At 34.0% G+C, this 12,659-nt stretch overlaps 1 protein-coding gene across 3 annotated transcripts; it reads left to right on the top strand.

Annotated features, from left to right (window-relative positions):
- The first annotated feature begins 1,019 nt into the window (after window positions 1-1,019).
- LOC127842525 (transmembrane protein 230-like) lies at window positions 1,020-9,722 on the top strand. Of its 3 annotated transcripts, none has more exons than XM_052372064.1 (4): window positions 1,020-1,099; window positions 4,097-4,195; window positions 5,100-5,222; window positions 6,156-9,722. In XM_052372064.1, the coding sequence occupies exons 2-4, from the start codon at window positions 4,121-4,123 to the stop codon at window positions 6,291-6,293; spliced, it is 336 nt and encodes a 111-aa protein (XP_052228024.1). In that variant the 5' UTR covers window positions 1,020-1,099; window positions 4,097-4,120; the 3' UTR covers window positions 6,294-9,722. The 3 variants fall into 3 exon arrangements, with proteins under 3 accessions (XP_052228024.1, XP_052228025.1, XP_052228026.1); XM_052372065.1 differs by having other exon boundaries at window positions 1,055-1,073; XM_052372066.1 differs by lacking the exon at window positions 1,020-1,099 and adding an exon at window positions 1,136-1,153.
- Window positions 9,723-12,659: the final 2,937 nt, after the last annotated feature.

Raw genomic sequence — 12,659 nt, 5'->3', positions numbered from 1 at the left:
ATTTTATATATTATTAGAAACTGTAGAGGATCTTCTTTACAACGGTACCATTACAATTAATATCGGACGAATAATAATGCATTTATAACCATTTATATCGGTTCCGGGTTTTCTTTACGGCATTTGCGTGTGTAAAAAAACCCGTTAAAACAGGCCGACTTTGTCCGCGATTTACAGGCCGACTCTGACCCTGCCACAAAATATTTTGATATGGTTAGAAACTGTAGAGGATCTTCTTTACAACGGTACCATTATAATTAATATCGGACTATTAATAATGCATTTATAACCATTTATATCGGTTCCGGGTTTTCTATACGGCATTTGCGTGTGTAAAAAAACCCGTTAAAACAGGCCGACTTTGTCCGCGATTTACAGGCCGACTACGACCCTGCCATAAAATATTTTGATATGGTTAGAATTTGTAGAGGATCTTCTTTACAACGGTACCATTATAATTAATATCGGACAAATAATAATGAAGTTATAACCATTTATATCGGTTCCGGGTTTTCTATACGGCATTTGCGTGTGTAAAAAAACCCGTTAAAACAGGCCGACTTTGTCCGCGATTTACAGGCCGACTACGACTCTGCCATAAAATATTTTGATATGGTTAGAATCTGTAGAGGATCTTCTTTACAACGGTACCATTATAATTAATATCGGACGAATAATAATGAAGTTATAACCATTTATATCGGTTCCGGGTTTTCTTTACGGCATTTGCGTGATAAAAAAAAATCGTTAAAACAGGCCGACTTTGTCCGCGATTTACAGGCCGACTACGACCCTGCCATAAAATATTTTGATATGGTTAGAATCTGTAGAGGATCTTCTTTACAACGGTACCATTATAATTAATATCGGACGAATAATAATGAAGTTATAACCATTTATATCGGTTCCGGGTTTTACCTAAAAGATTTCCGGGTTTTCCGGATATTTCCGGGTTTTATACCTCGCCATCATCCGAATGTGTGGTCCCGGCTCTGGAATACTTGTTCAACTGATACGTCATAAAGATAGGAACCAACGCATTTCCTGATTTGTATCAACATACAGTCGAATTTGTAAGCAACTTTAAAACGTATTTTAAGTAAGTATTTTTTGTATGTTTAATGACGTAAACAGCATCACCTGATCAAAAAGAGTATTTATGCATAGCACTGATCTATTGCGATACATACAGTATCGCAATGTGTCGAATAAAAATAAATTGCAATTCATGCACTTGGCACTCGGATCATGGAGATTTCGTCACACTTCTCTAGTTTTATTATACTTATTCTGTATAATAGGGAAATGTAGATTAGCTGTTTATAAGATATGAACATTGAAAGAATAATGTTATGTTCAATATACATATTAAAATAGTGTATTTTTACTTTGAGTGTGATAGGGTAAAGTGATTATTGAATTTTTTTTATGAGTGTCATATAGGAGGTTTTTGTGTGACGTCACACGAGGGGTTTTCCGTTACTAAAAATAGATTGGCCGTCAACTTCTTGATCGCGGCCAATTACATTGTATCAGAGTACAGGTCGTCGGAAGACTTAATACTTACAATTTCGCAAAATAAAACTATAAATACCCGTATTCTTTTTCAAAATGAGAATTTAATAAATGATATTTCACAAAATAATAAAACATATAATAATTTGAATATTATTATAAGTGGTGTGGATGCGAAAGTGTTGTTTTTCATCCGCGATCGATTCGATATTTAGTGTAAGGGGTGCATTAAATCAGTTATAAAACAAAGCCCTAAAATAGCTCCATACATTTCAATCTTGAAATGTATTTTTAATTTTCTTTAACATTGAATGAATTTTGGTTTCGTTAACATTGAATAAAAATATTAATAAATTTAAGCATTCAAATTGAAAAAAACACCTGCATATTTTGCAAATTGAACTGTCTTTGCATGTACACGTATATTGAAAACTCGTCTGTAGTGATAATGAGCGATACAAATCTAGCATTTTATGATACCATTAATCTACACATTTAATTTTTTTAACGCAAGTATTTTATATCCCTATAATGACCAAACGCGATTGCTTGTTTTCATGATGATGTTTCGAACACTGCAGTAACGCACAATCTTTACACATTATAGCAGAGTTTACATTTGCAGGTACCCGTTAAATACGTTAATTGTGTAGCAGTAAATGTGTACAATATTTTAAATGTATAGTTATTAAACACTTTATTATTATGTTTAAACTGCCTAATATATATACTTAATAGTTCCTAGCTGTTAATCCATTTCGGACAAATGTCTATTTTTAAATATGTTCAAATATTTTATTAAAGCAACTGTTAAGTTTTTGACTTAATATGTCGAGAGATGACATGGAGGTATCATAAATTGTGTTTAATGACCAGACACACGTGGTTAAAGCAGTCTGCAGAGACCCCATACAGAGTCATACAAGTATAGGTCCCTGGGTTTATGACACACTGTTTTCTTAGTAATTGTCTGGACAGTATCCGATCATATCGAGATAATTGGTTTGTGATAAAAAAAGGGGCAATTTAACACTGGGTTAAAATGCTGAAACAAAGAGTGTCAAAATTGGTGTGAACAATAAAATTAAAAACATTAACATTTATCAAGAGGATTTAGTTAATCTGTAACAAGGTAAGTTTTTACAGACAAATAGGTTCAAATCAGTTTCTATATGTTGACTACATAAAATCAATCAATTTGTTGTTTGTTTTCGTCCTTATTTGTGTTCGTTCATTGGATTCAATTTAATCTGAAAGAATTTCAATTTCTGAGTATTTTTTGTTCTTCAAAAGGGTCGCGAATATGTTTGTAACCTTATCATGATGCGCTTCATCAATGCAAACAATAGCAGAATGGCCGCAGTTTTGACGGCCAAAATTTGAGCATGCGCAAACGTGACGTCATTATCGGAATCCCCAAAACCTCCTATAAACTCTTACTTATTTACTTATTACAATGTTAAGTATATTTATTTAGTAAGTATTAACAGAAGCTTGTAATGGTCAAGTCAGTGGCGCAGTTGGATGGGGAAATGCCTAAAACTATAACTCTAATTATGTAGTGAAGACAATGGTGTGAATTTTCAGAACTATTTTAATCATTGTAACCTGGTTCCACTCGCTCTTAACATTTAAGAATGACACAATCTTGCTAAGGCAGTTGTTTATTGGCGACCATATATTGTAATCCTACAATAGTTACTTATTTATTATTACTATGGAAGGTCGACTCATTCTTATTATACCTTCTTGTTACTGTTAGTTAACAGTCTTTCTCTTAAAGATGCTAAATAGTGGTTTGTGGTTCCCAAATAGAGTACACTTAATATGTACATATAGATAGATATTATATTTTCTTACACCCCAATATAGGGATAGACCTTTGTCAATTTGGATGTACATGTATCCATTTTCTGCATTGTTTTATTGTCTTTGAGACGAATGCAATGGGTCTTTCTGAACCATCCAGAAATGTATAGGACAGAAGCTGAACACATGAAACCATGCATAACCATGCCAACTTCAGTTGTTTCTCCGGGTCATAGTCACATAAAACTTGCACAGAGCATATTGCTTCCTTTCAATAATGTTCAGTCAATTTCCACTTTACATTCTTGTGCATCCTTGTCATCCATGAAGTCTGGTCAGGATCTACCCTGTTTGATAATGACACCACTAAACTTTGCATGACTTTATAGCAAACAGCAAAGCGTCTGATATCTAAAATTAATACAAATTTCAAAGCAGATCAGGCGTCAGATTCATCAAAATTAGTAATCAACCCAGCAAGTCTAATTTTTGTATCATAACTACAGACACACAAAAGTGAGCTCTTTCCAACAAAGACTCTGAGCTAGACAGGTTCTAATTTTATTAGCACAGAGGTTGTGTGTCTAATGTCAAACAGGCATCATGGTTGAAAATTGCACTGGAATGGAGTGGGTCAATCTAGAATCAATAATAAATACAATATCTCTCTTTAGTAGCCTAGTTTCATGGAGCAATGATAAAAATAAAAGGTTGTGAAGCATACACAATAATAATATCAATTACACTGCTAACCCTGTAGAATTTATTGCAGACAAGAATCACAGTGGCTTACACAATGAAAAGAATGAAGGAGACATCCGTCAGATACCACACGATGCACTACAATGGGGACAACTTCACAGATCTACAGGTTCTACTTATACTAGAAGAGAAATATTAGCACAATATTATTGAATGTCATCAGTTTATAAGTTTTTAAGGAAATTTTTCTATATGACTCTGTTGACCATGATATTAACGCCTTCAAAGGAGGGCATACAGTAAGTGGGTGGGTGCATCGATTAGTGGGGATCTTGTTTCAACTCCAATAGTTTAACATTCCAGGTGGGGGACACGATAATGAGGATTATCCCTTTACCACTTAGATACTTTTTTTTCATGCATTTGTAATCCCTTATTAAGTTATATTTAATTGAAGACATTTCTTACCTGATTCAAGTTTTTAAGGCTTCATCCCCAAACCTTAGGTACTGATGAGCAGCAAACAGCATAAAACCTGAACAGACTGCGAGTTTTATGCTGTTTGCAAAAGCCATTTTTACTTTGCTTTTTTACGGGGAAAGGGTTATTATACCACAAAAAAACGAGGCAAGGTGTCGTAAGATACTCCTATGCTCCACAAACATGGGTAAAGTTCATAATTCTAGGTCATAACATTTAGTTTTCTTTGTAAAACATAAACATCCTTGAAGAATTTTATTATAACTTCCGATTATTATTGTGATTCCCCATTGTGTACGCTTTGATTTGAATGGAAAAATACATCACACACATAATTTTACATAAAATATCTGGTTTAAAAATTAATATATGCTCATTACATGCTTATCTAAATACATGAATGTCTAAAAGTTTACAAGACTTTGCATGAGTTTAAAAAAATATAACTTGTAAAAAAGTTTGTGTACAAAAAGTTTTCTGAGTAACGATTATTCTTATCTTAATCATAGTTGAGGGGAGATGCTTTGCAGATCTCATTTGCAGAGTGCCAAGCTGGAGCATTGTAACTGTATTTTCCATTTCCATGTTTTTAGTTTGAGAGGCCTCCTCCGAAATTCCCAGCGAAGGCCATTGCCCTAGCCTCCATGCTGTTCATGGTAGGGAGTGCCCTCTTAGTGATTGGTGCTCTTTTGATCACAGGACATATTGATGTTAAGGTGAGATAGGACCATCGGTGTTGGGCACGTGTTTGTTTTATGACATATTGATAGTGTTTTTGTGACTTGGCCACGCACCCAACACCTGTGGGTCAGACAGTTGGGTCGCAAAACAGACTTCAGCATTGTGAATAGACAAAAAACAGACAAAACAGACATCAGCATTGTTAAGTTTAAACCTTTTAATTTTAGCTCGATTGCATGAGTCTGTTTCCTGGATTGAACCAGTACTTTATGTCTTTTGCTGAAATCTAACTAACGCTGCCACAGTGGGAAACAAAACAGCGACCTTTAAATCACGATATCAACTTCATTGTTGAGACCTTAAATTCAGCATTTAACATTGTGTTGGTAAAAAAATTACACTAAAAGTCTAACACTCTTTGTGAAATAACTGGTAGTGGAAAGCAAAAACGGATCTCTTTGATTTAATTCAAGAATTTCAGACTTTGTCAGACATTTTCAAATTGTGCCATGGATGTTTTACAGTGGGACACATCTCACAGTGTCAAGTTAATAGAAGTACTACTCATCAGTACCGGTTCATGCACTAACTAAATCAGATAAACAGAAACAGATGTAGACTTTTGTCAAATTAGATCCAGTATTTAATTACTGTGATGGACACTATCACTTAACCTTATTTTCTAGCCGTGGTTGCACTCTTGTTCTTTCAATACTTCTTGTATTTTCATATAAAATCCAGGGGCCCATTACAAATTTAAGTGGCCATAAGCAAGTAAGTCACTGCTTATATCTGTCCAAGCTACTGTATTATTATTATCCTCCACCAAAGACAGAGGGATATAGTTTTAGCGTTGTCTGTCTGTCAGTTCATCCGTCTGTCAGTCTTTTTAGCAATGGCAGGGGTTATCATTTCAACAAATTTGCTTGTTTTTATTAAATAAAGTAATATTTTTGTTTTTTATTCAGTATGGTGACAGAACATGGCCAGTGTTGATTCTCGGTTCCATCATGTTCATCCCGGGATTCTACCATGTGCGGATAGCGTACTACGCCTACAAGGGTTACGTTGGATACTCGTATGACGATATCCCGGAGTTTGACTGAACACATTAGCAGCAGAAATGCACCTGTTAGATCTGTGATACTTTTAACGCAAAATTGTACCAGTGTTATAAAAGCAGTGTTTTTATGCCCCCTTTCAAAGAAAAGGGGGTATATAGTTTTTTTCGCATTGTCAGTCTGTCTGTCAGTCTGTAACACTTTTCGTGTCCGCCCTCTAATTCAAATAATTTCATCCGATCTTTACCAAACTTATTCAGAAGTTGTATCTAGACAATATCTAGGTTAAGTTCTAATATGGGTCATGCCGGGTCAAAAACTAGGTCACGGGGTCACTTAGTGCATTTCAAGGATTTAGCATGGTGTCCGCTCTCTAATTGAAGTAGTTTTCATCTGATCTTTACCAAACTTGGTCAGAAGTTGTATCAAGACAATATCTAGGTCAAGTTCGAATATGGGTCATGCCGGGTCAAAAACTAGGTCACGGGATCACTTAGTGCATTTCAAGGATTTAGCATGGTGTCCGCTCTCTAGTTTATGTGGCTTTCTGATTTATTTTGATATTCTAAGATATTTTTGTGCCCCCGAAGGAGGGCATATAGTGATCGGACTGTCCGTTCGTCTGTCCGTCAAACTTTGCGTTTAGATTTCGAAAAATGCTCATAACTTCTATGTTTCTTCAGATAGCAATTTCATATTTGGTATGCATGTGTATATGGACAAGGCCTTTCCATACGCTCACAAACTTTGACCCCTGTGACCTTGACCTTGAACTTAGGGTACGCGTTTAGGTTAGGTTTCGAAAAAAGCTCATAACTTCTACCAAGCGTTTATAGGGGGCATAAGTCATCCTATGGTAACAGCTCTTGTTTGTTCAAAATTGGGGCCGGTATACAACCCCATTCCCATTGAAATTTTTTTTTCCCAAATGGGACCTAAAAATTCCCAATCGAAGGTTTAAAAAAATTAAAAAAAAATTTAGATCAACATTTAGTTAATCTCCCATCCAGCTCTACACATTATGTTTAATTAAATATAATATTTAAAACACTTTAATTCTCATTTCAAAAGCATTTGTTAGCAAATAAACACCAACACTAATTTCCCATTAGACCCGGTCCCGTTTTCTAAATTTAAAAAAAAAACTGGAAAGTTTAATGTTCTGGACCAACAATAATGTGTTGTTACAGTGATGGGAGGTTGAGATGGTGATCAAAGGAAGTAATTCTAAGTCATCATGTTATCATTCCCTATATGTGATGCCATTGAGTGATGGTTGCTATTTATTTGTTACGTATTTCATGGATGTTCATATTTTAAAATGACACTTCCTGTAAAACTCTGTAATTATTTATAATGCAAATTGTTGTAATATTTTATTGTTTGTCTAATCATTATCATTGTAGTTTTCTAACAAAACTCCTCAGGTTGTGTTTTTGCTATACTGATTGCATTTTGTAATTCGTATCGAAACACCCACTGATATATTTTTTTAGGTTTCTACAATCAGAAAACATCCTCTCTATCATGACCTTTTAATTACCAATTTCCTACTTTTGCTTCATTTTAAGAAACAATTACTCTAATTTTCCTAAAGGATAATACTTGACAATCTAAAAATATTTAGTTTATTCTGTATGTGAACAGTTTTTGCTATGCATTGTTTATTACATGATCTGACGGAAGAAATTTTTCAAAAAAAAGGTGTTGTTTTACAACGCCTCTTAGTTCAGATCGAGTTATAATAGTAAGTCCAAGTTCTGGGTATTTGTTTGTTACTGTTTATTTGCCAAGATTATTACAAAAGAGTCATGACCACCCCATATTAGTAACTGGATGTGAATTGCTATTGATAGTCCTTTAAAAAGTTCTGTTCTTAGTTAATGTGCATATTATTATTATTACTATTATTATTATTTTATGTTGTTTGAGTGAGCTTCTTCAATGTTATGTGTATCAATGAGGTATTTATCACATTATCTCACATTTGTGAGTTTTTCAGAGGACAAAACAGGAAATATCTTTAAAAAGCTATTAGTTGTTTATTGCAAACATGTGAGTTCAAAGTCGACAATTTTATATAATTGCATATTTTAATGAAAAACCTTACAGTGCATCAGGTGTTTATCTTATATCCGTTGTATATAAATTATTGAATTAAGCCTTTAGGTAGCCTATTAAGACTTTTAAGAATGGTTTCCATACGGACTGACCCAGAACGGCAAATATTTGTGGTTAGATAATGAAATGATTTCTGTCTTACTATTTTGTTAGTTTTTGGTGTGTTTTTTTTCATCCTGAAAGCAATACTGTGCTATCAATATTTATTGATAGTCCAAAGAGTCAAAATGCGAAGTTTGCCATCGATGCAAAATGCTGATTTAAATATTAATGTCGGTATATTTCAAACTCACTTATATCAAAAATATCCCACAAAACAAACATAATGTTGTTGTCTGTTCAGTTTAATCGAATATTGATAAATTATTTCTCATTGACAAGATTGTTCTTAATTAACAGCATATTACTTATCATTATGAAACAATAATGAAATGTAATTGATATGCATTTAGAAATCAAACATTTTTATTTTTTGTTTTTGTTTTACATAATGAAATAATTGTTCTATTTATCACTTAGTAAAAATGGTATTGGTTTTCCGGTTTACTCCTGTTGATCTTATAAGGAATCAGCTGTTATTAAGGCTGCTAATAAATAGCCTCAGCTGATGTTCTGCGCTCGTGTTTGTGTGTATTAGTTTATTTACAAGTTGCACTGCGTCTTTGCGAATGCATCTATTGGCTGGCCTGCCCCTGAGACCTGTAAGGAGAGCTGTGTTTTACGATTAAAATAAAGCACACAGTGGACTATTTACAGTATGCAAAAATGTTATGCAAATTATTACCTTCTGCGAGTGCCTTCTCAACGAGGAATCAGGTTTAGTGTACAACCTGTGTATCTCAAAGAAAGTACTAAACAGATACCACAGTTTCTTTTCAATCCTCGATTTTATAGTGATTTGGTAAAAAGTAGAAGACTTATTTTCAGAATCCCACGATTAACCTTAGTTGATCGCAAGAAGTGAACAACTAAAAACGATAAATTGATGTTATCCTTATATCTTTCAAAGCAATACCCTATTATCATCATAAGGCATTTATCGATAGTTATTGCAGTCTTCCAAATTTACTGACCAATTTATGACTCCCAAATTTTACGAGATGGAATTAAATGCGAGATAGTTACTTTACCAAACTTTGTATTTATGTGTGGTATGAACCCTGACCCTGCTATGTATGTAATAACTTATTATTTAAAAAAGAGACTGAAATGAGAGGTTGACTTCAAAAGGCTGAATGTTATTTATTATGTCACATACGTTTATAAACCTATATTTTACTAAGTTGTCATTAATTGCACTTTTAAAATTGTGATTTGTGTATTTAGTAATACAAATCGTAAGAAAACCATAAATATTCCGTAAAGTTTACTTCCTTTTATATTTTTAGTAATTTAAAATTGAGACAAATTTTTATTTTGTTCTGTTTCAGAAATGTTTTATTTCAAATCTCATTTAACTGCAGAGATTCCATATCAGACCTTTAAACATGCCCCATGTTCTTGCCAGTGCCAGGAAACCATTTGTTTTAGCATAGGTGACGTCTTCCCATTTTCTCATTCTTGATTGTTGTTTTAATGAGACATTTTACTTTGCCGACGCAATTTGAATTAACACAGGAAAATGAATCGATGCATAATCTATGAACAATTTCATGGCTCTTGACTGTTCATTTCAATGCTGAACACTGCACGCCCTATTACAGGATCCAATCTAATGCCATAGACTCCTCCTTTGTCCAAGCAATCTTCACATATGCTTGATTTTAACTGGTCAACATCTGGTACAAAATAAATCATTGGCAATTCAACTAACACATGGCTTTTCCTTTCAAAGTCTACTTCATCAAAACCATAGAAAGTGGAGTAAAAATCCATGTCAGAATAATCAAATATTTCATCATCTGTTTGTACTCAATTTTGAAAAAATACAAGTGTGCTTTATGCCCAACTCCCGTTTAGCATATGCAAAATGCTACTTAATTCTTATTAACCAACTCCCTTTTTCAGCTCCAGTTACCAGGGCCATATGAATGCAGTTTTGAAAAGATTTTTACCTCTCGAAGAAGCCAATAGCACGAACAGAAATACCGGTAGTTGTGATATCACTTTCAAACACGACGCTTGTTATAAGCGCTATCAATCTGTATATTGGAAAACTATTTTAATCTTGCACATGTGAAAGGTGAACATGAACAGAATAGTCCGGATTTCTCTTAGGCCAACATTTTTTTTTTAATTTGTTTTACGTGAAATTTTTCAAAAAAATTGAGTCGGGGGGGGGGGTGGATAAATAAAAATAAAAGCATGAAAAGTGATCAGTCTACCAAAAAAATAATAATTAAACTGTCTAAACCGATTATTATTTTTGAACATTTAAAATTCAGCCAATTTAACCTTATGTATACTTGCATTAACTTTTAAGTGTTTTATATATCTCATTACACTGTTGTAGAAGCTTTTTATAATAATAGTTAACATATTTTTGCCCCCCTTCGAAGAAGAGGGGGTATATTGCTTTGCTCATGTCGGTCGGTCAGTCTGTCGGTCCGTCCACCAGGTGGTTGTCGGACGATAACTCAAGAACGCTTGGGCCTAGGATCATGAAACTTCATAGGTACATTGATCATGACTTGCAGATGACCCCTATAGATTTTGAGGTCACTAGGTCAAAGGTCAAGGTCACGGTGACCAGAAATAGTAAAATGGTTTTTGAATGATAACTCAAAAACGCATACACTTAGGATCATGAAACTTCATGGATAGATTGATCATGACTCGCAGATGACCCCTATTGATTTTGAGGTCACTAGGTCAAAGGTCAAGGTCACGGTGACCCGAAATAGTAAAATGTTTTTCGGATGATAACTCAAGAACGCATACGCCTAGGATCATGAAACTTCATAGGTAGATTGATCATGACTTGCAGATGACCCCTATTGTTTTTGAGGTCACAAGGTCAAAGGTCAAGGTGACCTGAAAAAGTAAAATGATTTTCGGATGATAACTCAAGAACGCTTTTGCCTAGGATCATGACACTTCATAGGTACATTGATCGTGACCCGCAGATGACCCCTATTTATTTTCAGGTCACTAGGTCAAAGGTCAAGGTCACAGTGACAAAAATCGTATTCACACAATGGCTGCCACTACAACGGACAGCCCATATGGGGGGCATGCATGTTTTACAAACAGCCCTTGTTTTATATATATTTATAGGTAAAAGCACCTTTCGCATGTATTATACTATATTGCTTCAATAGAGACTATTAAACACGCCTGGTGTGTAGTGTATTATAGTGATCGTTAAACTTTTGTTGAGTGTATATCATATGTATGTTTATAACAAATATAGCATGCATTTGACTTTCGCCAAATAAATAACCTATGGACAGATTGATTACAAAAAAACCGAAAGTTGTTCTCACCATTGAGAATTCCGATTTCACGTAGTATTCATTTGCCGTTAAATTATAGACAATTACTTTTTTCTAAATCTACAGTCAAATTAAGTTTACTTCGAACATCTTTCATTGGAGGTACAATGCGGCTGGGTTCTAGTTCGCAGCGTAATCAAGCTCCGTGTAAACGGTATCCTACAATAAATAAGTGCAACTCCAGGAAGTGTTTATGTTGCAAGTTTTTAAATATGTCCTCTTTTATTCTTTCATCTTTTAATAACCGTAAATTTTCAGTTAATATTAAAGCCGATGTCTCATGAAATTCTATACATGTGGTTTATGTTTTTTTCTTGAAATGTATCCTGTTGTGGTGCGCAATACGTTGGGCAGACTGGTAGATCACTTAAAACACGTTTTAGGGAACATTTTTTTTTTAATTAAAAATAACAATTAATTTTATAACTTCATTTACCAGCACTTTAATAAAACGGGTCATAGCGTAACAAATATTTCAATTCAACCTGTGGAGCAACTTATTTTTAATAATAGTACTTCAAATCAGTGCCAATTAAAAGCAAGGTGCATGTCAGAATTTGAATGGATTAAACGTTTGCAATCAGCTTACCCACTTGGATTAAATGATAATATTCTTAATGTTCGAACAATTTCTAAAAATAAATCGATTAATTCATTTTCTCTGTTAAGTAAACGTCTAAGAAAATAACGTTCACATGGCATTAGGAAAAATGGTAACTTAAGGCATAAATTTAAACGTCTGCTTTCTTTAAATGACTGCTACACATTATTACAAAATGGGGGTAATAACATAAATTACGAAGTGCACTTTGCTCTCTTTCTGTTTCTTCGTTGGCGCATATTGATAAGGAATGTA

The sequence above is a fragment of the Dreissena polymorpha genome, chromosome 8 (assembly GCF_020536995.1).
Source record: "Dreissena polymorpha isolate Duluth1 chromosome 8, UMN_Dpol_1.0, whole genome shotgun sequence".
Lineage (NCBI taxonomy): Eukaryota > Metazoa > Mollusca > Bivalvia > Myida > Dreissenidae > Dreissena > Dreissena polymorpha.
Note: the sequence above shows the minus strand (reverse complement) of the source record. Positions and strands in the feature narration are given on the sequence as shown.